Source organism: Chiloscyllium plagiosum, unplaced genomic scaffold (genome assembly GCF_037043375.1).
Source record: "Chiloscyllium plagiosum isolate Xiang-an unplaced genomic scaffold, Cpla_swu_hap1 HiC_scaffold_3, whole genome shotgun sequence".
In the NCBI taxonomy this organism is placed as follows: domain Eukaryota; kingdom Metazoa; phylum Chordata; class Chondrichthyes; order Orectolobiformes; family Hemiscylliidae; genus Chiloscyllium; species Chiloscyllium plagiosum.
The window spans coordinates 98,495,398-98,519,868 of record NW_028270141.1 but is presented as its reverse complement, the minus strand read 5'-3'; the positions used below and the strand labels follow the sequence as shown (position 1 = coordinate 98,519,868).

General features: G+C 41.0%; 1 protein-coding gene across 2 annotated transcripts in view; it reads left to right on the top strand.

Annotated features, from left to right (window-relative positions):
• The window catches only part of LOC122539977 (uncharacterized), a 63,675-nt gene that overhangs the window by 18,345 nt on the left and 20,859 nt on the right, over positions 1-24,471 (top strand). The window contains exon 2 of one of the 2 annotated variants that reach the window (XM_087981769.1): positions 8,147-8,275. The exons of the other annotated variant lie outside the window; for it this stretch is intronic. Coding sequence (XP_087837895.1) covers positions 8,147-8,275 — 129 coding nt within the window. The remainder of the gene's footprint in view (positions 1-8,146; positions 8,276-24,471) is intronic. 2 annotated transcript variants of the gene reach the window in all.

Genomic DNA, 24,471 nt, shown 5'->3' with positions numbered 1-24,471 from the left:
ACCCTCCCCCCAACCCCACCAATTTGTTTGAACTTGTCTTTTTTTTTAACTTCATTTATGGGATGAGGGTGTTGCTGGCTAGCAATTATTGCCCATCCCTGATTGTCTAGAGGGCAGTTAAGAGTCACCCACATTGCTGTGGGTCTGGAATGACATTCAGACGAGAGCAGGTAAGACTGGCAATTTTCTTCCCTAGACGACATTAGTTAATCAGAAGGGTTTTCCCAACAATCGACAATGGATTCATAGTTATCATTAGACTCTGAATTCCAGGTTTTTTAAATTGAAAAATTTCCAATTTCAAAAATTCGAACCTGGCTCCCCAGAACATTATGTAAAAACAATGACTGCAGATGCTGGAAACCAGATTTTGGATTAGTGGTACTGGAAGAGCACAGCTGTTCAGGCAGCATCCGAGGAGCAATAAAATCAACGTTTTGGGCAAAAGCATTAATACAGGCAGAGAGCCTGAAGGGTGGAGAGATAAATGAGAGGAGGGTGGGGGTGGAGAGAAAGCATAGAGTACAATAGGTAAGTGGGGGAGGGGATGAAGGTGATAGGTCAGGGAGGAGGGTGGAGTGGATAGGTGGAGAAGAAGATAGGCAGGTAGAACAAGTCATGGGGATAGTGCTGAGCTGGAAGTTTGGAACTGGGGTGAGGTGGGGGAAGGGGAAATGAGGAAACTGTTGAAGTCCACATTGATGCCCTGGGGTTGAAGTGTTCCAAGGCGGAAGATGAGGCGTTCTTCCTCGAGGCGTCGGGTGGCGAGGGAGCGATGTTGAAGGAGGCCCAGGACCTCCATGTCCTCGGCAGAGTGGAAGGGGGAGTTGAAATGTTGGGCCACGGGGCGGTGTGGTTGATTAGTGTGGGTGTCCCAAAGATGTTCCCTAAAGCGCTCTGCTAGGAGGCATCCAGTCTCCCCAATGTAGAGGAGATCGCATCAGGAGCAACGGATAAAATAAATGATATTGGTGGATGTGCAGGTAAAACTTTGATGGATGTGGAAGGCTCCTTTAGGGCTTTGGATGGTGGTGAGGGAGGAGGTGTGGGTGCAGGTTTTGCAATTTCTGCGGTGGCAGGGGAAGGTGCCAGGACGGGAGGGTGGGTTGTAGGAGGGCGTGAACCTGACCAGGTAGTCACGGAGGGAACGGTCTTTGCGGAAGGCGGAAAGGGGTGGGAAGGGAAATATATCCCTGGTGGTGGGGTCCGTTTGGAGGTAGCGGAAATGTCTGCGGATGATTTGGTTTATGCGATGGTTGGTAGGGTGGAAGGTGAGCACCAGGGGCATTCTGTCCTTGTTTGGAGGGGTGGGGGTCTGAGGGCGGAGGTGCGGGATGTGGATGAGATGCGTTGGAGGGCATCTTTAACCACGTGGGAAGGGAAATTGTGGTCTCTAAAGAAGGACACCCTCTGGTGTGTTCTGTGGTGGAACTGGTCCTCCTGGGAGCAGATACGGCGGAGGCGGAGGAATTGGGAATACGGGATGGCATTTTTGCAGGAGGTAGAGTGGGAAGAGGTGTAATCCAGGTAGCTGTCGGAGTAGGTGGGTTTGGAAAAAAAAAAAAGTCAGTGTTATCTCTCCACCCTTCAGGCACTCTGCTTGTATTCCTGATGAAGGACTTTTGCCCGAAACATCAATTTTACTGCTCCTCGGATGCTGCCTGAACTGCTGTGCTCTTCCAGCACCACTAATCCCCAGAACATTATTCAGGTCTCTGGACTAATTGTAGAGGTGTGAAAGCTAGATTTTCTATAGGTTTTGATGTGTGCCTTTTCCCTCACAATAACAAAACTTCAGATGGCCTGACTCCACTCAGAAGATAATATGATTTCACCATCCCTCATTCCAGGACATTCAGAATCTTAATTTTTGAATAGTATTGATGTTTCCCTTCCAGACATCCACTTGCCTGATTCAATTCACTATATAAGCATAATCCTTTCCAGTAATTTGTCTTCTCCTTCTATTTTAATCCTGGACATGAGACAGCAAAGTACTTATTGCATTTCTGATAACAAGTATCTACTCTGCTACCTCTACCACCTCCAAATACTCATGCTTTTGTTTGCCTGAACCTTTGAGGTATCCATCTTTCAGTTTTCCATAGACTTGTGCTGTTTTAATTCCTTCTTTTTCACTCAATCATGCAGCTTTCAATTTGCTTCCTTTCCACGTCTGCATTCCAGCTTCTAGCCATGCAATCTCCCATCAATCTCGTAACAACTTGTTTTGTGGTACTGTTTGCTCTTTCTTCCACTTCAGTGATGCCATAAATAATGTTTTCTTGTACACATGCATGGTCAAAAGGTGCATCAGAGATACAGTCATAGAGTCATTGAGATGTACAGCATGGAAACAGACCCTTCAGACCAACCCGTCTATGCCGACCAGATATCCCAACCCAATCTAGTCCCACCTGCCAGCACCTGGCCCATATCCCTCCAAACCCTTCCTATTCATGTACCCATCCAAATGCCTCTTAAATGTTGCAATTGTACCAACCTCCACCAATTCCTCTGGCAGCTCATTCCATACACATACTGTGAAAAAGTTGCCCCTTAGGTCTCTTTTATATCTTTCCCCCCTCACCCTAAACCTATGCCCTCTAGTTCTGGACTCCCCGACCCCAGGGAAAAGACTTTGTCTATTTATCCTATCCATGCCCCTCATAATTTTGTAAACCTATATAAGGTCACCCCTCTGCCTCCGACGCTCCAGGAAAAACAGCCCCAGCCTGTTCAGCCTCTCCCTGTAGTTCAGATCCTCCAACTCTGGCAACATCCTTGTAAATCTTTTCTGAACCCTTTCAAGTTTCGCAACATCTTTCCGATAGGAAGGAGACCAGAATTGCCCACAATATTCCAACAGTGGCCTTACCAATGTCCTGTACAGCCACAACATGATCTCCCAACTCCTGTACTCAATACTCTGACCAATAAAGGAAAGCATACCAAACGCTGCCTTCACTATCCTATCTAGCTGTGACTCTGCTTTTAAGGAGCTGTGAACCTGCACTCCAAGGTCTCTTTTTTCAGCAACACTCCCTAGGAGCTTACCATTAAGTGTATAAGTCCTGCTAAGATTTGCTTTCCAAAAATGCAGCACCTCGCATTTATTTGAATTAAACTCTATCTGCCACTTCTCAGCCCATTGGCCCATCTGGTCCAGATCCTTTTGTAATCTGAGGTAACCCTTTTTGCTATCCACTACACCTCCAATTTTGATGTCATCTGCAAACTTACTAACTGTACCTCTTACGCTTGCATCCAAATCATTTATGTAAATGACAAAAAGTAGAGGGCCCCGCACCGATCCTTGTGGCACTCCACTGGTCACAGGTCTCCAGTCTGAAAAACAACCCTCCACCACCATCCTCTGTCTTCTACCTTTGAGCCAGTTCTGTATCCAAATGGCTAGTTCTCCCTGTATTCCATGAGATCTAACCTTGCTAATCAGTTTCCCATGGGGAACCTTGTCGAACGCCTTACTGTAGTCCATATAGATCACAACTACTGCTCTGCCCTCATCAATCTTCTTTGTTACTTCATTAAAAAACTCAGTCAAGTTTGTGAGACATAATTTCCACGCACAAAGCCATGTTGACTATCCCTAATCAGTCCTTGCCTTTCCAAATACATGTACATCCCGTCCCTCAGGATTCCCTCCAACAACTTGTCCACCGCTGAGGTCAGGCTCACTGGTCTATAGTTCCCTGGCTTGTCCTTACCACCCTTCTTAAACAGTGGCACCACGTTTGCCAACCTCCAGTCTTCCGGCACCTCACCTGTGACTATCGATGATGCAAATATCTCAGCAAGAGGCCCAGCAATCACTTCTCTAGCTTCCCACAGAGTTCTCGGGTACACCTGATCAGGTCGTAGGGATTTATCCACCTTTAACCATTTCAAGGCATCCAGCACTTCCTCCTCTGTAATCTGGACATTTTGCAAGATGTCACCATCTATTTCCCTACAGTCTATATCTTCCATATCCTTTTCCACTGATGCAAAATATTCATTTAGTTTCTTCCACCATTTTCTGTGGCTGCACACAAAGGCTGCCTTGCTGATCCTTGAGGGGCCCTATTCTCTCCCTCGTTACCCTTTTGTCCTTAATATATTTGTAAAACGCTTTTGGATTCTCCTTGATTCTATTTGCCAATGCTATCTCATGTCCCTGTTTTGCCTTCCTGATTTCCCTCTTAAGTATACTCCTACTTTCTTTATACACTTCTAAGGATTCACTCGATCTATCCTGTCTATACCTGACATATGCTTCCTTCTTTTTCTTAACCACACCCTCAATTTCTTTAGCCATCCAGCATTCCCTATAATTACCAGCCTTCCCTTTTACCCGGACAGGAATATACTTTCTCTGGATTCTTGTTATCTCATTTCTGAAGGCTTCCCATTTTCCAGCCGTCCCTTTACCTGCGAACATCTGCCTCCAATCAGCATTTGAAAGTTCTTGCTTAATACCGTCAAAATTGGCCTTTCTCCAATTTATAACTTCAACTTTTAGATCTGGTCTATCCTTTTCCATCACTATTTTAAAACGAATAGAATTATGGTCACTGGCCCCAAAGTGCTCCCCCACTGACACCTCAGTCACCAGCCCTGCCTTATTTCCCAAGAGTAGGTCAAGTTTTGCACTTTGTCTAGTAGGTACATCCACATACTGAATCAGAAAATTGTCTTGTACACACTTAAGAAATTCCTCTCCATCTAAACCTTTAACACTATAGCTGTCCCAGTTGATGTTTGGAAAGTTAAAATCCCCTACCATAACCGCCCTATTATTCTTACAGATCGCTGAGATCTCGTTACAAGTTTGTTTCTCAATTTCCCTCTGACCATTGGGGGGTCTATAATACAATCCCAATAAGGTGATCATTCCTTTCTTATTTCTCAGTTCCACCCAAATAACTTCCCTGGATGTATTTCCGGGAATATCCTCCCTCAGCACAGCTGTAATGCTATCCCTTATCAGAAATGCCACTTCCCCTCCTCTTTTGCCTCCCGTTCTATCCTTCCTGTAGCATTTGTATCTTGGAACATTAAGCTGCCAGTCCTGCCCATCCCTGAGCCGTGTTTCTGTAATTGCTATGATATCCCAGTCCCATGTTCCTAACCATGCCCTGAGTTCATCTGCCTTCCCTGTTAGGCTCCTTGCATTGAAATAAATGTAGTTTAATTTATTAGTCCTACCTTGTCCCTGCCTGCCCTGACTGTTTGACTCACTTCTGTTCTCAGCTGTACCCGTCTCAGATCGATCTCTTTCCTCACTATCTCCCTTGGTCCCACCCCTCCCACCTTACTAGTTTAAATCCTCCCAAGCAGTTCTAGCAAATTTCCCTGCCAGTATATTAGTCCCCTTCCAATTTGGTTGCAATCCGTCCTTCTTGTACAGGTCACTTCTACCCCAAAAGAGATTCCAATGATCCTAAAATGTGAATCCTTCTCCCATACACCAGCTCCTCAGCCATGCATTCATCTGCTCTATCCTCCTATTCCTGCCCTCACTAGCTCGTAGCACTGAGAGTAATCCAGATATTACTACCCTTGAGGACCTCCTTTTTAAATTTTTGCCTAACTCTCTGTAATCTGCTTTCAGAATCTCAACCTTTTCCCTTCCTGTATCATTGGTTCCAATGTGGACAATGACCTCTTGCTGGCCCCTCTCCCCCGTGAGAACATTCTGCACCCTCTCTGAGACATCCTTGATCCTGGCACCAGGGAAACAACACACTATTCTGCTTTTTCTCTGCTGGCCACAGAAGCGTCTGTCTGTACCTCTAACTACAGAATCCCCTCACACAATTGATCTCTTGGAAGCCGACGTACCCCTTGTTGCATTAGAGCCAGTCTCAATACCAGAAACTTGGCTGTTCGTGCTATGTTCCCCCGAGAATCCATCACCCTCTACATTTTCCAAAACAGCATACCTGTTTGAAATGGGTATATCCCCAAAAGACTCCTCCCGAAGTGCCGACCTCTCACCCTTCCTGGAGTTAACCCATCTATGTGACTGTATCTAAGACTTTCCCCTCTTCCGAAAACTGCCATCCATCACATACTGTTGCTGTTGCAAAATCCTCATCGCTTCTATCTGTCTCTCCAACCGATCCACTCGATCTGATCAGATTCGCATCCAACAGTATTTATGGCAGATATCGTCCGCAGTAACCCTTAAACTCTCTTTAAACTCCCACATCTGACAAGAAGTGCATATCACTGCAAAGGCCATTTTTGCTCCTTCATAATCTACAGACCCAGAAAATAACACCGTCTTATTCCTCTACAAACACTGCCCAAGGTTAAATTAATAGCTATAGCTTATATTTTAAGTTTCATCAAGAGACTTATCTCCAAAAACATATAATCAAGAAAAGATCCACTGTAGTCCTTGGATATCTCCTGTGCACAATTTAGATGCCACTGATGATACCTGAAGCATGAAGATGGTTTTTGCATATGCTAATAATAAAGAGCATTAAAAGATTGGGGCCAGGTGGCATGACCACTTGAGCCTATGTCTTTCGCTAAGTTCATGAATAATTCTGGATGTCAACACCACCTTTCAATCTCATGCCCATATCCCTTAGTTCCTTTACAGAGGCTTCAAAAGTTCATGTATGTTCTCAGTGACTGAGTCTTGACAGCCCCTAGGTAGAAAATTCCAAAAATTCACAACTGAGTAAAATAAATTCTCCTCCTCCCAAATGGCCAACTCTTATCCTGAGACTATGCTGCCTATTTTTAGTTTTTAATATCTATCCAGTTCAATATCTCAGATTCTTCTGATCCAGTGAAATGACTGGTTATTCTTGTAAACTTTAGTGAATATAGGCTTGGTCTACTAATGCTTTTGTCAAGCAAGTACATTACCAAGGGCAATTAAGCATGGGCCACACGTGCCAGCCTAGCCAGTGATTCCCACATCCTCTTAACAAATCATTTCAAAAGAAGTCTGAGGACAACACCTTTATCCCAGAAAACTAGTGCGAATCTTCCTTATGTACAGAGACATAAACTCTTCGCAGTACACCAAGTGTGGTCTCCTCAAAACCCAAAAACATAACAGCATGACTTTTTTAAAATTCCTGTACTCCATGCCCCTTGCAGTAAAAGCCAACATGATATTTGCCTTGCTGGATCACCTTTGCATCCTATCTGATGTTATTGGGCTTTATTCAGTTGGAGTTAAACATAGCAATGCAAAAGTTAAGGCTGAAGCATTTGCCTTTAGCAAGAGGTGTTGAGTGGATAATTCTATTGGACCCCTTCCCAACTCCTCCAAGGTTTCCTGCATTGCAGATATCCAGCAATTTGATTCACTTCACATGGTATTAAGAAATCGCTGAAGGCACTAAATATATCTGAAGTTATGGGCGCAAGCAACATCTCATTGTAGTTCTGGAGACTTGTGCTCCAGAATGAGTTTCGCCTGTAGTCAAGTTGTTCCTGTACAGCTACCCAATGGCCCAGGTCCATCCTATCAGTAACAAAAAAGACAAATCCAATTAAGCCAATTCCTGCCTTATCATTCTTCTCTCTCACTTCTCATTGTCACTATTCTGCTCACCAGTGCTCAGTTTGGAATCCAATAGAGTCTCTCTGCACCAGAACCCCGTTCCAGCCTCGGTAAAATAGGACAAAAAAGCTGAATTCTGGAGGTAAGGCTAACATCAAGGTTGCATTTGACTCTTGTGTGTCATTTAGGAGCCCTAGGAAAATTGAATTCCAAAGAAATCAGGATGAACTCTCCCAGTGGGTGGAAACAGATTTCAGACAAAGGAAAGTGATTGTTATAGGCTGGTCAATAAGCTCAGGACTTGACTGAAGTTCTTCAGAGAAATTTCCTTGGCAGAACCAAATTCAGTTTATTAAAAGGTCAGAAGTGGAATGTTTGTCCATTTATATGACTTCAGTTCTATTCAGAACTTTTTGGATGCTGAACCAATCCCTGTCCACCAGTAGCAAGGCCTTGGCAATGTTCATATTGGAGCTGCTAAATAACAAGTCAGGTTTTGCATCAAACCAGTCTATATTTCAAAATGGATGACCACCATGCTTGAAAGTAATAAAATAATTGAATATTTGTACAGTGATGTTGACTGAACAGTGAACTATTTTAATTCTGCAGTTGAGTCAGAGGATGGCTGTGAACAAAATGGGCCTGAAGAACTGGTCCTGCAGAGTGACATGATGCTAGGGCAAGACCTGGAGTTTGAATCTTCTAAGAAGATCATGGGCTTTGAAAAAGATTCAAAAGGTTTGAAGAACTTTTTTTTTGTGCTCCCACACCATGATTGTGAGAATTACACTTCCCCAAGACTTAATGTTTATGAGCCAAAATAACAGGATGGAAATATTTATCTTCTGTGTACCAGATGTCTAGATTAATGATGTCTAGGGCAATTTGTCTTTTGCACTTTGCCACTTACTTTTAAAAAAAATTTTCTCTGTGGATTAGTTAAACCTGTATTCCATTTGATCCTGCAAAAAAACAAAATGAAAAACTTTTGGGGACCAGAGTATAGTAATGATGGTAATGTTGAAACTAATATAAAAGTACGTTGAGTTTCAAAAACTAAAACTGTTTTTTTTCCCCTTCCCCCATTGCAAGAAAGCTACAAAGTACTCAGCTAAATTACAATGCCATGCAAAAAAAAACTCCTTTAGTTTAATTTCATCATTGTATTTTGTATTATGTTCCTAGAAAGTTAATGCAAGTAGGGTGGGACCCATATCTCTAGGGCAGGGAAGAGTTGGCAGCTACACTCAAGTCTTTGTAAGCATTGCTTCTGTTGATCAGTTGTATAGCTTCTCTGTTAGTGGTGAAATCCAACTAGCCCATCGTTCTGAATGAAAAAGGCTGTGTTTTTGTGTGTAGGTGGAGCTTTGAAGACAACTGAAACTTATTTTCAAATGATCTTCAAATAAAATCTGCATGCTGATGGAAAAAATGTTTGGTTATTGAATATCCCTGGTATTGCCCACCCAAAATGAGATATCTTTGATTTGCACAGTTGACCTGACGATGTTGAGATTGGGCATATAAGGAAAGTCTATCAAATCCTTTGGCTTTTCTTTAAGAAGGTCGATATAGGCTTAAAGCGCACAGCTTTCGTTCAATTTAAACAGTCGCCTAGAGATTCCAGCTGATCCTGGTCTGGAGCTCATTTGAATGTAGATGTGTGCTGGCTAGCTGGAGAGTGGACAATGCAGTGCCTGTATTAGGAAAAAGAGAGACAGCAAATTAGCCAATTGCAGACTATTTAGCTTTTAACATCTGTGGTAGAAAAAATATTCGAGTCTTTTCTTTAATGTGGATAAAACTTAGAGCTAGAAGTGTTTCTGCATATTTCAAAAGAGTATGCTGTGCTATTCAAGCTGCAGAGTTGTATGTCGGCAAAAATATTAAACATGGTACGTGGGAATATTCACTGAATGTTGTTACAGCCGAGGTTGGAAAGGGTGCACTGTTTCCTATTCTCGTCCCACTCCTCCTTGCTGGTCATAAGTACAAAGTTTGAGCAGGTGGTCGATATGGGTGGCTTGGTAGCTCAGTGCTTGGTAGTTCAACTGCTGCCTCCGGCTAGGAACCTGGTTCAATTCCAGCCTCAAATGACCGTGTGGATCTTGCACATTCTCCCCATGTCTGTGTGGGTTTCTGCCACGTGCTCTAGTTTCCTCCCAAAGTTGAAAGATGTGCAGGCGAGGTGGATTAGCCATGGTAAATGCAGGGTAACAGGGATAGGATGGGATGCTGTTTGGAGGGTTGGTCCAGATTCCATGGGATGACTGACACCTATCTACGTTGTAGGGATTCTATGATTGGCAATTACGTAGGTCTTAAACTCTGTCAGGGTTCGTATTAGTAACCAGTCAGTCAAGTTTTTTTTAGTCAGCAGTAAATAACTGATTTATTACCAAAATGATCTTTAGTCATACAAAGATGTAAAGATTATTCCCACCAGTTTGAATTATGCAAACATAAATATCTACCCTTCTTTAGAAGAGACACAGAAGTATAAAAATTGGAGTTTTCGACTTTAAAGTATTTTGACTGAGTAATAGTTAAAATCATGAAAACTAAGGATTCGCAGCTTGTGCCAAATTATGTTCTGATTCTGGAGTTATTCTGCATACATAAGCTGTTGGCACTGCCACATCTTCCTAGAACTTTTTTTTAATATGAATTCAGGGAATGAGGGTGTCACCGGCTCGGTCAGCCTTTAGTGCCCATCCCTAATTGTCCAAAGGACAGTTAAGAGTCAGCCACTTTTCTGTGGTTCTGGAGTCACATTTGGCCAGACCGGGTAAGGATGGAGGTTTCCCTTCATAAAGGGCATTAGTGAACTATATGGAATTTTTACCAACAATTGATCATGGATTCATGGTCATCGTTAGACTGTTAATTCCAGATTCTTGCTGAAGTTAAATTCCACCATCTGTTGAATCTGATCCCCAGAACATTACCTTGGTCTTTGGATTAACAGTCCAGAGATAATACCACTAGACCATCACCTCCCCCTACCATTTGTAATTGATTGCAATCCCTTTGTTGACCACGGTGGAACAGAGGCCAACAAATCCTGTCTGGAAGTCCTTTGAGTGGTAAAGATGACTTTTGGTGAGTTTTCAGCTTCACACTTGGCTGAGATGTTTGACAAAGGAAGAGAAAGAGGATGATATGCTAATGACAATAGACAATAGGTGCAGGAGTAGGCCATTCTGCTCTTCGAGCCTGCACCCCCATTCAATATGATCATGGCTGATCATTCTTAATCAGTATCCTAATCCTGCCGTATCTCCATAACTCTTGATTCCACCATCCTTGAGAGCTCTATCCAACTCTTCTTTTTTTTCTTAAATGAATCCAGAGACTGGGCCTCCACTGACCTCTGGGGCAGAGCATTCCACACAGCCACCACTGTCTGGGTGAAGAAGTCTCCCCTAATCTCTGTCCTAAATGGTCTACCCCGTATTTTTAAGCTGTGTCCTCTGGTTCGGCACTCATTCATCAGCGGAAACATGTTTCCTGCCGCCAGGGTGTCCAATCCTTTAATAATCTTATATGTCTTAATCAGATCCCCTCTCAGTCTTCTAAACTCAAAGGTATACAAGCCCAGTCGCTCCAGACTTTCAGCGTAATGTAGTCCTGCCATTCCAGGAATTGACCTCGTGAACCTATGCTGCGCTCCCTCAATAACCAGAATGTCTTTCCTCAAATTTGGAGACAAGAACTGCACACAGTACTCCAGGTGTGGTCTCACCAGGGCCCTGTACAGCTGCAGAAGAACCTCTCTGCTTCTATACTCAATCCCTCTTGTTATGAAGGCCAGCATGCTATTAGCCTTCTTCAGTACCTGCTGTACCTGCATGCTTACCTTCATTGGTGTACAAGAACACCCAGATCTCTTTGTACTGCCCTTTACCTAAATTGATTCCATTTAGGTAGTAATCTTCCTTCCTGTTCTTCTAACCATCCATTTATCCACATTAAACTGCATCTGCCATGCATCTGACCACTCACCTAACCTGTCCAGGTCACCCTGTAGTCTCCTAACATCCTCCTCACATTTCACCCTGCCACCCAGATTAGTATCATCAGCAAATTTGCTAATGTTATTACTAATACCATCTTCTATATCATTAATCTATATTGTAAAAAGCTGCATTCCCAGCACTGATCCCTGCGGCACCCCAGTGGTCACTGCCTGCCATTCCGAAATGGAGCCATTTACCACTACTCTTTGTTTCCTGTCAGCCAACCAACTTTCAATCCAAGTTAGTACTTTGCCCCCAATACGATGCACCCTAATTTTGCTCACTAACCTCCTATGTGGGACTTTATCAAAAGCTTTCTGAAAGTCCAGGTACACTACATCTACTGGATCTCCCTCGTCCATCTTCAGAGTTACATCCTCAAAAAATTCCCGAAGATTAGTCAAGCATGATTTCCCCTTCATAAATCCATGCTGACTCTGACCAATCCTGTTACTACTATCCAGATGTGTCGTAATTTCATCCTTTATCATAGACTCCAGCATCTTTCCCACCACTGAGGTCAGACTAACTGGTCTATAATTTCCTGCTTTCTCTCTCTCACCTTTTTATGTATGTCCTAATTTTTCACAAAATATTCGGATCTCCTTTACTCATAGCAATGTAAATATGTGGAAATCCGTCAAGGTATTATGCAGACTGTCAAGGAATGAAGTGTGGATCTAGAAGGGAGCAAACAGATTGGGAGTTGGAAGGGTACGATGATAGATACTTTAAATTTATCAATTGCCTTAAAGTTCACAAAACATCTCAAAGCAATATATTGTGACAAAGTAAAGGAAGACACAGAGCAAGTGACAAAAGTCTTAGCAAAATGTTCAAGCCCAGAGAGCTGAAGACTTGGCTGCTAGTTGTGAGGCAAAGAAAATATGGATTCTACAGGAGGACAGCAGTGGGTATGTGCAGAGATCTCTCCAGCTGAAAGAGCTGAAGGAAATGGGGAGATGTAAAGCCTTGGAGGAACTTGACTTCAGGAATTTGAAAATTGAAGTGTTGTCAGATGGAAGCTAATGTAAGGCCACCTACACAATAAAGATGGCCAAATTAGAATAATTATTCCAATACAAGGGACACTGAGATCAGGTAATAAACTCTATGTCTATCCCAGCTTTGGTAAAACAGAAACTAGCAGTTACAGGTGCACTCTGGCCGTAACAATACAATTCTGTCTTTTGTCATTGTTCAGAATGTGACAGCAAGAAGGTGGAGTCTAATGTTGGGCTGCTCACTAAAGGAAGGATTCTGGATGTTTACAAAGGCTGCAATGCAGACTTACTGAGTTGCTGTCTGTTTAGAAGGAAAGATTAATGCTGAAGGACACGACAAAGATCAGAACATTTTTTGTTGGAACAATATCAATTACAGGACATTGTGATGGAAATGTTTAACATTGTGAATGGATGGGGCAAAGTCAATGGAAGCAAGTAATTTACATTTATTTAGGGCTTTAGGGTGAACTTCCGTCAATAATGAACATAAAGAAGAATAGTTTTCCACACAACATTTTGAGTTGAGAGAATTAATCTCTGGTAGTCAAAGTAGAAGCGAATATCCAAGTTAAAGGTTATGTTTTACAGATGGATGAGATAAAGTGAATGATAAAATGTTTAGGAACTATTTGTGGGGAGTAAATGCTTTACCTGTTTCTGTGTTGTAACTCCTCTGTATTGCTACTTGGCATTCCAGCTATTCTAAATTTCCCATTTTTATGATGACAAGAAGTTGAGTGAATTAAACATCGTTTTTGGGGAAGACATGGTATTCAAATGTTAGTGGTTCTTAAGAAAAATAGAAATGCCAATATTTCCTGAAAGTAAAAAGCATTTCATCTTCCTATTCAAAAGTGAGTTTTTACTTTTTAGATTGACTCTTCATTTTTTTTGAAACACTTTGTTGAATTGAGTGAAGTGCAGGGTGGGGAACTGCTGAAGACAATAGAGGCCAGAGTTTTCCTCATCATTGCCAATACAAACTGCAGCCCAAACATTCTGGTGGATCCTTTCCACGCACCAAGCTGTTACACCACAAGGTGTTTACTTTGCCTTGTTGGCTTCAACATGAGAACTTTTCCCAATTGCTTCACAAAAATGTAATCAGACAAAAAATCAATGCTAAAGTTGTGAGGGGGTACAGCATTAGTTTTATGCTGGTCAAGTCAAACTAGTTTTCCTGTCCAACACAGGTGTTTATTTCTGGTATTGGCCATAAACTCCCAGATTTCAGAACTTGTTATCACTAGATTTGTGCTTGCAACCTCTGGATTGTTAGTTCTGTATCAAAAGTTTGGTTTTACTCTAACCTTATTCAAACGGTTCCCCTGATCAATGTCAGTTGAGTTCACCAATTCTAATTTTTATGCTAGATTCCCCAGCAAGTTTGCCTCCACACTCCAAAAAGAGAATTAGAGAGTGTGAAAGTAGAAGGAGAATCCTGCTTATTTTTCTGCCCTTGGATAATATAGAAGTTTCTATCTGGCCAAGGCACCAGTATTATAAATATTAGCATTACTGAGACATGATTCTGCATTTAATTAGAAATCTAAACAGGTCATTTTAACTAATTCAGTGGGCCTTCATATTTGATCATTTACTTAATTGAGAAAATGGACTCGGACAGTCACAGACTCCTAATGTATGCCACTTACGTTGTATCCAAAAAGTCCAAGGATGCCTCTATCATTGGAATTCCATCTCTTTTAAAATTAATTTTGTGATTATGGGCATGAATAGCAATACTGACATCTATGACCCATCCTTAGTTGCCCTGACAGGTCACCATCCTGAACTGTTGCAGCATGAAGAAGGTACTATTAAAAATACTGTTAGATAAGCAGTTTCAAGATCTGGATCATTCATCTTTCGAAGTGGAAAGATAGTCATGCCCATATCATCTTTCGAATTCAGGAGAGAATAACTCCAAGCTTCAGGTTCTGTTCTGTCAGCCTATCATTGCAATTTTGAAGAGAGATGATTGAGATGCTAACTTGGATTTCTTTGTGCACTTTGCATGTTGAGTTATTTGGGGAACTTAAGTACTCTCTGTATAAAAGTAGGTTGTTAACTTCAACTTGTTCATGAGTCCAGAAGGTCAGTAGTCCAAGCCTCGTTGGTTAGCGATGTGTTGGAGTTCGTCTAATTGATTAATATTTCAAAAACTATTTGCTTGCCTGTAAATGTGGTTGAAGCATGATAGGATATGTTTAGTGACCGCCTGCATTAATCTGTAGAATAACATCCTCACAGTCTTCATTGAAGTGTAAACAGACGCACACTCCAAGGAGACAGTATTAGGGGTGAACCAAAGCTCGATTAAAAGATGGGATTTTCGAAGATCATTTAAAGAAGTGATGAAGGATTTGGAGGAGAGGGGGGTACGGGCAAGAAAGAGAGTCAGCAAGGAACACAAACGTGGCAGTGAGCCTAAAAAGCTGAAGGCAGGTCAATCAATGATGGGTTGAAAATAAGAGGTCTCGTGAAAATGGGGTGAAATGCTGTTGCCTGCAAATATTTATGTGCATATGTATGATTCACATTCTGTGCAAAAGAAATTCTGAATTTTTTTTTCCAAGTGAAGTCTTGAGAAAAAGGTCAAGTAAGTATGCCAAATAATGTAAAAGCGAAGTACTGCGGCCGCTGGAAATCTGAAACGATTGCCAAGAATCTTCAAGAATTTCAGCAGATCTGGCAGTATCTGCGGAGAGAGAAACAGTGTTTTGAGTCCAGCTTAACTTACTCAGAAATTCCAGTTCTCCCTCTTCACAGATGCTGCGAGACCTTCTGTGTTTGTTGCCAATTAATACATGCACTTTCAAAGTGAGGCTGTAATTTTTAATTGTTGACAGACAAAATATTCAAAATTGTGACCTGTAAAGAACAAATGCTTTTTCACATGTTGAAGTGTATAAGATCTGCATGCTAAATGTTGTGCTGATACAGCAAAATTATGAAAAATATTAGACTATAGAGAAGTGGCAAAGCGTACAGGCATAATGGCATCTGTAGTTATAAAATGTCTAATTAACTCTGAAAACAGTAGAGTGCTAATAAGCTAAGGGACCTTAAGGATGGTTTAAAAACAAGCTAATGAAGAATAACAGACATCACCTGTCAGATATTGTAGTCCAGATACAATAAGTAAGCAAGTGAAACTGGTTGTAAACAAGAAGGTTAAAAAATACTGGACAAGATACAAGCAATCACTTCAAACGAGAGAAGCTGGCAACAAATCTGAAGATGCTCGTCTTCAGAAGAAAAGAATCCTGATGAATATAGCAAAGGACTGGAAATCTGAAATACATTTTTTTGTTTTATTTATGCCTGTACCAACTCCATTGTCTTGCACTGTCATCTGTTCAGACATATAATCTATATTCTAAACTATTTCAGGCATTGTTAACTTGTCTTCTCAGACTGTACTTTCTGGGCTCTGTGCTGACATGTTTTAAGCATCACCCTCCCCCCCCATATCAAAATGGCTTTCTCTGTCCAAATGTTCTGCTTGATCTGTTGAGTATGCCTAGCATTTTCTGTTTATGCATGACTCATTTATTCCCTTTGAACTTGGCTTCCAAATAACTGTGAACTGAATATTTACCATTTGTACACTTGATTTATTCTTGTCATGTGTACCTAAGTACAGTGAAAAGCTTTGTTTGCAAGCAGTACAGGTAGATCATGGCAAACAAAGCCATACAGATCATAGGGTGCTTAGACATAATGAGGCATACAGCTTACATTGTACAAGAGTCGCGTGAAGCAAGATCAACATTATTTGAAGCTAGAGTGTCCATCCATCAGCATCACTATAGCAGACAAGAAGCTGTTGTTGCATGTGTTCAAGCTTCTGTATCTTCTGCCTGACATTAGAGATTGGAAGAGAGTATTACCAAGGTGGGAGGACTCTTTGATGTTGGCAGCCTTTCCACAGGGGCGAGAAGTGTAAATATCGTCTACGGATGGAAGATTGGCTTCTGTGATGGTCTGGGCTGTTCTTGAAACCTTCTGTAGTTTTCTTACAGTCCTGGGCAGAGCAGTTGCCGCTCCAGGTCCTTGTGCATCTGGATAGTATGCTTTTTGTGGTGCATCTGTCAACATTGGTGAGGGTCCTTTATGGACATGCCTAATTTCCTAAGCCACCTAAGGAAGAAAAACTGTCGTTGCGCTTTCTTGATCATTGCATCTATTAGGAAGTCCAGGACAGATCGGTTATTGTCATTCCTAGGAACTTGACGCTCTCAACCTCCGTTTCATTGATATAGATGGGGAGGCATATTCTCCTCCTTCCTTCCTGAAGTCAATGATCAGTTCTTTTGTTTTGCTGGTATTGAGGGAGATTGTTATCATTGCACCATGACACCAAGCCCTGTATCTCCTTTCTGTACTCTGATCATTGTTTGATATCCATCCTGTGTCATCAGTAAAGTTGTAAATGGCATTCATTCAGAATTTAGCGACAGAGTCATAGGTGCACAGGGAGTAGAGTAGGGGGCTAGCATGCATTCTTGGAGGGTTTCAGTTTTGAAGGTTATTGTGGAGGAGGTGTGCAGTTGTCTATCTTCCCTGATTGTGGTCTATGGGTAAGGAAGCTGAGCTAACTAAATGTTGGGACAAACTTGAATATCTTGAGGATTGGAAATCATTTGAGAAGCTAAATTACCTATGATGCATTGAGTGTTTCTGTATCGGCAAGATATTTAGATGAACTGAACTTCATGAATGACTGAGATGAAATGTTTGGTAGGAGAGTCTATTGGTTGGATCTGAAGCATTGATGGGAGGTTTCAGCACAGATGTGTTGAGGTGGATTGGACTATGATCAAAGAAGTGGGCAGCTTAGATTACATTATGGAACATTATTCATGGCAATCATGACCTGATTTTAGCTTTTTGGTTAAATAATGTTATGTAGTTAATTTATGAAGAAAATTTCAGTCATATAAGAATGTCGTAATGAAATTTGTACATGTTCAGTTGGAATGAATTTTGTACAGTTAAATACAATAAATGAACAGAGACAACACCCAGTAGATTCGTCAAGTTTAAGTGCATTTAAGTCATCATTGGACAGGCATAAGGATGTACATGGAATAGTGTAGATGGGATGGGCTTCAGATTAGTATGACAGGGCGGCGCAACATCGAGGGCCGAAGGGCCTGTACTGCGCTGTTATGTTCTATGAAGCCTGCTGTGCCGTGGAATTAGACCATAGCTGATCTGTACCTTTTTATCTCCATATTCCTTGATAACTTCAGTTAACAAAGTATCAATTTCAGCCTTGAAAGGCTGCAGCTTTCCTAGCATCAGATCTTTTTGAGTGGGTGGAAGGGTTCCAGATATTGACTAGCATGCGCAAGTGTTTCTTGATTTTGCATCCTTAACTCCAATTTTAAGACAGTCAACATGTTTTTGATTCCTTTCTCTAAATCAACTCTATCAAATCAGTTTATTATTTTATGTACTGTATATTACCCCTCAGTCTTCTCTACTTAAGGAAGTACAAAGCAAGTTTATGCATTCTGTTATATAAGCTTCAGAAACAAGTGTTTCATTCTCTCCATCTGGAAGGCCATTCCTGAAATGTGCTCAAAGATGACCAAAACAGTCTAACTGGGATCTGGCCAAAGCGTGATGGCTTTCTCTGCTTTGTATTCCAGCCACCTTGAGATAAACATTTCTCTGCATGATTCTTTTTGTACCCATCTGCTAACTTATCTACTTGAATATAATCTAGTTGGAGCTGTAGTAACAGATGTCACACTTGAGAAGCCTAGTGGCCAGTTGACTGCTTTGGTAAATTGTGCCTCATTTCCTGATTCGCCCACAAAATTAAACTCTCATCTAGGGTCTACCCTGTCAAGGCCTCGCAGAATCTTGTTTCGATGAGATCACTTCTCCTTCTTCTTAACTCCAGTGAGTATCGGCCCAACCTTTGCTCATAAGACAGCTCCTCATTCCAGGAATTAGTCCCGTGAACTGCTTCCAATGTAAGTACACGCATCCTTAAAGAAATCAAATTGCTACAGTACTCTTAGTTGGAGTCTGATCATTGCCCTGATCAGTTGCTGCAAGATTTCCCTACTCTTCTACCCCATTCCTCTTGCAATATTCTATTTACCTTCCTAATTACTTGCTGTACCCGTACACTAACATTTTGTGATTCACGAACAAGGACACCCAGGCCCCTCTGCAGCATTCTGCAGTGTCCATTTAAATGTTCTGTTTTCTATTCTTCCTGCCAAAGTTTTGCACAATGTATTCAATCTGCAAAATTTTTCTGCAATCATTTAATTTGTCTTTATAGATTCTGTTTCTATGTCACCCTTGGTTTCTTACCTACCTTTAGATTATCAGCAAATTGGGTAACAATACAGTTGGTCGTTTCACCAAGCCATTCAGCTTGGAAATAGTCAAGGCCCCTGTGGTATTTCATTAGTTACAGTTTACCAACCTGAAGATGGCCTATATTTTCTGACTGTTTTCTATCGCCTTAGTGTAGAGGACTGGCTAACTAAAATCCTTAATGACAAGACCTCTTGTGCAATGGCTATTGTAGGTTACCTTAAAATTGAAGGTAAAGAATGGAAATATTTGCTGGCTAAAAATCAGAAATTAAGAACTACATAATTAAAATAGAGATGCTGAGCCAGGCTATAACTGCATGGTGTGGGAGTTGGTGGACCCCATCATGGTGCATCATGACCACATCTGTAGCAAGTGTTGGTTGTGGGAGGAATTCTGACTCTGAGTTGATGAACTGGAGTCTGAAATTAAAATATTTTCCTAATGATAGTTTTCAGTCTAACTGACCTATCATTTGTTGGTTTCTATCTCCTGTCTTTTTTTCTTTCTTTGGATCAATAGAATCTGCCCAGCATTCAAGTCAATGCTCTGAGACAAAGAAGGAAGTAATATTTTCAAATAATTGTTTAAATTTCTTACCAAGTGTGGAATAAAAAAAATTGAAGTGATAATATGGATAAACCTTCAGTACAGCTATCGTGTTAATCGAGAAACTGATGAGAATTATCTTTAGCAATGGTTATTGGTTTTCTCTTCGTCTCTTGTTTTATCAGCTCATAAAAAAACCTGAGCTTATTTATCTGAGAAAGTACTGTAGAGGGCAGAGGTTCCAAACTTTCTCTACCCAGATGAAGAGAGAAAGTAGCTCATGAACACTCAGCATATAGGAAGCTTTGCTGCTAAATTAAATGGAACACCACAAGCTATGAAAGTTCTTTCAAATATTTTAAGATGGGATTTTCCTCTTCTCCAGGACATGTTCCAAAATTTAAACAAATATGCAATTTAGTGAAGTGCACTGTATTTCGAGAAAGACAAGTAATCTGCACATAGCATTAAATGCAGTTTTTGAGTTTTGACTTTGGTGAAGTTTCTCCAGGTTAGAAAAGACTGAGGATGAGGTGGACCAGTGCATGTATAACACATCTGAAACAAAATGCAGCCTACAGAGTTTATTGAAAGAGAACACTGCCTCTAACTGAGCTGCAAAGCTGTTCAGCTGCCACCTGGAAAGCCACAAGCAATACATATTAATTCTCACAGGCAAAAAGCCCTTCAAATGTAATATGTGAATATGCCTGCTGCAGCAGCAGTGAAGCCACTTAGCCTTTTCAGGTCAAACACTTGGAACTACAGATGCAACCGTAGCGTCAATCTCAAGCACCTCATACTCAGAAACACAGATCAAGATGCTCCAATTGTAATGTATTCAAGCATTTTTCTTTCTGTTTATAATTTATTCAAAGATTTTATTAAGTCTTTGGAGAAATATTATCTGGTTTTTAAAAAGGTTGATCATCTTCTTATCCAGCAAATATATATAAGCGGGAAATTTCATGCCACGGAAATATTCTTTGTAATGATGTATGTTTAACCGTAAAGGTAACCTTTGCAAGAACACACCATCTAGGAAATCTAATCTGGTTGTATTTTCTGATCCACTCCCATGAATGATGGAAATATATTGTTCTAGAATGTTCTAAACTTCATTGTGGAATTCATCATTTTGAAAAAGATATACTGCACCAATTTGTGTCTGCAGTTGGAGTATTCAGACCAGGTAGTTATGGAGAAACTGAAATGAAAATAAATCCTAAAGATTGTTCGATGTCACTTATAAATAAGCTACTATGTTTCATCCACCACTTACTCCAAAGGAAGGTTACATCTTACAAATGCCATCATAATAGCTCCTTTATTGTGAGTTTTAATACATGATTTATGAAAAAATAATTAGTGTTGCATCAGTATATTGAAGGTTGAAATTTTATCAAAATTAAGTCATTTGTGTGGTTGTGTGCAATTGCTTTTAACTTGAGAGTAATATTTCTTAGCATTTTGTGAAGTGATACTTGCACTCCAGACAATTTACAACTAAGTTGCAGATTGAAATATAGCAGAACAAACTGCACTTAGTCCAAAAGCTAAGTATGGTAGTAATTACTGGTTTGAAGGGAATCAGCTTTTTCAACATATCAATTCCTCTTCACAATCATCACAAATTGACATAAAATTGTGCTATCTTTGTAATTGCTACCTAACACTTTATTTTCAATGCTGTTTATTCTATGCTTCTAAGTCAAATCAACTAATAGTTTGTGGTCTTTTGCTTTATACGAAACATTAATGTATGAATACTTAAGTAAAAATTTGATTTGTGATGACAAAAGTCATTTAATTAAAGTCTGGGCAAACTATGTATGGGCATGAATGGGATATGATATTTTTGTAGGACTGGTTCAAAAGCACACAAAAGTGTATGTTTGTGTTTCTGAATCTAAGCAAAGATAAGAACTTGCTCTGGCATTGCCAATACTTTGCAATTGCAATGACAAAATTAATTCCAAACCAAGAATGACTTATCACTAATTTCCTGCTAATACGAGATCAAAGTTTGGGAATCTACTAATCTTCTAACTGTCAACAGTTGAGAGTGCTGGGATTATAAGTGTATTGACATGGAACTGACTGTGTCTCCATTTGAGTAAACTGATGTCATGTTACACCTTCCTTGGGAAGTGACCTCATGACTTGTGGAATGAGAGGCCTCGTGAGATATGTTGCATAGTTCATTCTGTTACTTATTTATGTTGTTTAATTAGCTATAAGGCCTTCACATGGTCTTGAATTGAGCAGAATTTCCCAATTGCCCCTGAATCTAAATTAAAGATTGTCTTGATACTCTGCAGTACAGTGTATTGGAAATCTTTTCCTTGCGTTCAAATGTTAATATTACAGTAGAATAATTTTTAGTGTCATTACAGATCTACACAGGCTAAAGATGTTGCAATCATCCAACAAGCAATTGACTTGGAATGCAAAATTCTGTATCAGCTTTTTTGTCCATTTACAGACAGGTTTTACAGTGTATGGTGATTTTAATTTGTTTGCAAGTTCTATCCATCTGGATTAATTCTTCAGATAAAAAAATTAAAAGCCGCCCTCCCTCCCATTCTTTCTCTTGCCCTGCGTAGCTTTCTCTCCCCTTCCGATTTTTCTATTCCTTCATCTCCTTTCTTCCATAATCATTTTCATATGTGCAAAATTATTTGAAATTGAATGTCCATATTAACTAAATAAGGATCCTGTACAGTGATACCCTAAAGCTGAGAATATGACTAAAAATTTTGAAATTTTGCTAGATAACCATAGCAGACGAAATATCTTATTTCTCCACTTGACAACTTTTGTTCAAAATAAAACATGCTGGAGCAAAACACCAATTTCGGCAGGAAGATGTTTATTAGATGTGAGTATATAGAAAGTTGAAGTAAAACATTAACTGCAAGTGTGTATAAATCACTGCCAGAAATGTGAAGATTCCAATTCTTATTAAATAAACGATTGTTAGCAGGTAGATACACTTTTTGAATTCTGAAATCTCCTTCCCTGGCGCATTTTCAGTAAATTGAAACAATCGGTTTGTCTTCCAGATTCAAACACTTGACATCTTTCAGCATGTGTTGAGAGAAAATTCCACCTGTACAATTTAAAAACAGACAGTACTTAAGGCCATAAGACATAGAAGTGGAAGTAAGGCCATTCGGTCCATTGGGTCCATTCATGTCATTTCAACTCCACCTTACCTGCACTCTCCCCGTAGCCCTGAATTCCTTGCAAGATGAACAATTTATCAATCTCTGCCTTAAAGACACCCAACATCCCAGCCTCCACTGCACTCCATGGTAATAAATTCCTGAAGGAGCCTTCCACATCCATCAAAGTTTTACCTGCACATCCACTAATATCATTTATTGTATCCGTTGCTCCCGATGCGGTCTCCTCTACATTGGGGAGACTGGGAGCCTCCTAGAAGAGCTAGGGAACATCTCCGGGACACCTGCACCAATCAACCACACCGCCCCGTGACCCAACATTTCAACTCCCCCTCCCACTCTGCCGAGGACAGGGAGGTCGTGGGCCTCCTTCACCGCCGCTCCCTCACCACCAGACGCCTGGAGGCAGAACGCCTCATCTTCCACCTCTGAACACTTCAACCCCAGGGCATCAATGTGGTCTTCAACAGTTTCCTCATTTCCCCTTCCCCCACCTCACCCAAGTTCCAAACTTCCAGCTCAACACTATCCCCATGACTTGTCCGGACTTATCCTACCTGCCTATCTCCTTTTCCACCTATCCACTCCACCCTCTCCTCCCTGACCTATCACCTTCATCCCCTCCCCCACTCACCTATTGTACTCTGTTACTTTCTCCCCACCCCCACCCTCCTCTAGCTTATCTCTCCACGCTTCAGGCTCTCTGCCTTTATTCCTGACGAAGGGGTTTTGCCCAAAACGTCGGTTTTGCTGCTCCTTGGATGCTGCCTGAACTGCTGTGCTCTTCCAGCACCACTAATCCAGAATCTGGTTTCCAGCATCTGCAGTAATTGTTTTTACCTACCTAATAAATTTCACAGGTCCACCACACTCTGGCTGAAGGAATGTCTCCTCATTTCCGTTCTAAATTGACCCCCTCTACTTCTAAGGCTGTGCCCACGGGTCCTAGTCTCCCCGCCTAATGGAAACAAATTCCCATCCCTTTCTAAGCCATGCATTATCTTGTAAGTTTCTGTTAGATCTCCCCTCAACCTTCTAAACTCTGATGAATACAATCCCAGGATCCTCAGCCATTCATTGTATGTTAGGACTACCATTCCAGGGATCATGCGTGTGAATCTCCAGTGGACATGCTCGTTGCCAATATATCCATCCTGAGATGTGGGGCTCAAAACTGGACACAGTATTTAAGTGGGGCCTAATTAGAGTTTTATAAAGTCTCAGAAGCACATCACTTCTTTTACCTTCCAACCCTCTTGAGATAAATGACAATGTTACATTTGCTTTCTTAACCACAGACTCAACCCTGCAAGTCAACCTTTACAGAATCCTGTACTTGCACTCCCAGATCCCTTTGTACTTTGGCTTTATGAATTTTCTCACCGTTAGAAAATAAAGTCCAACTAAGCTTTTGTTACTTAAATGAAGCGGAGATAGGTGTAGTAACATATGTAAGCTGGAGCATGAAATGGGAGGGCTGCTGACAGTTTGTGATTCCAGGGTGGAACATGTGGGCATCAAGGAAGAAAAGAAAAAACTGGGATCCAGTATAATGTTTTGTAAAGTTGGTGCCTTTCGTTGTCTAAACTAACATATGAAGTTTGTGTATTTGGAAGAGGCAGTGATGAGCAGTTGAATCACAGGATTGTAGTCTCGAACAGCACTTTTAGGAAAGGGAGAAAATTAATGAAAAATATATACTTTTTAAAATGTAATTGTTGTTCAGGATGTGGTGAACATTGTTAAAGTACAGATTTTTTTTGATTACTTAAAAATGTCCAGAACAACCTTTTTGTATAACCTTGATGGGCTGTTCCACCAAG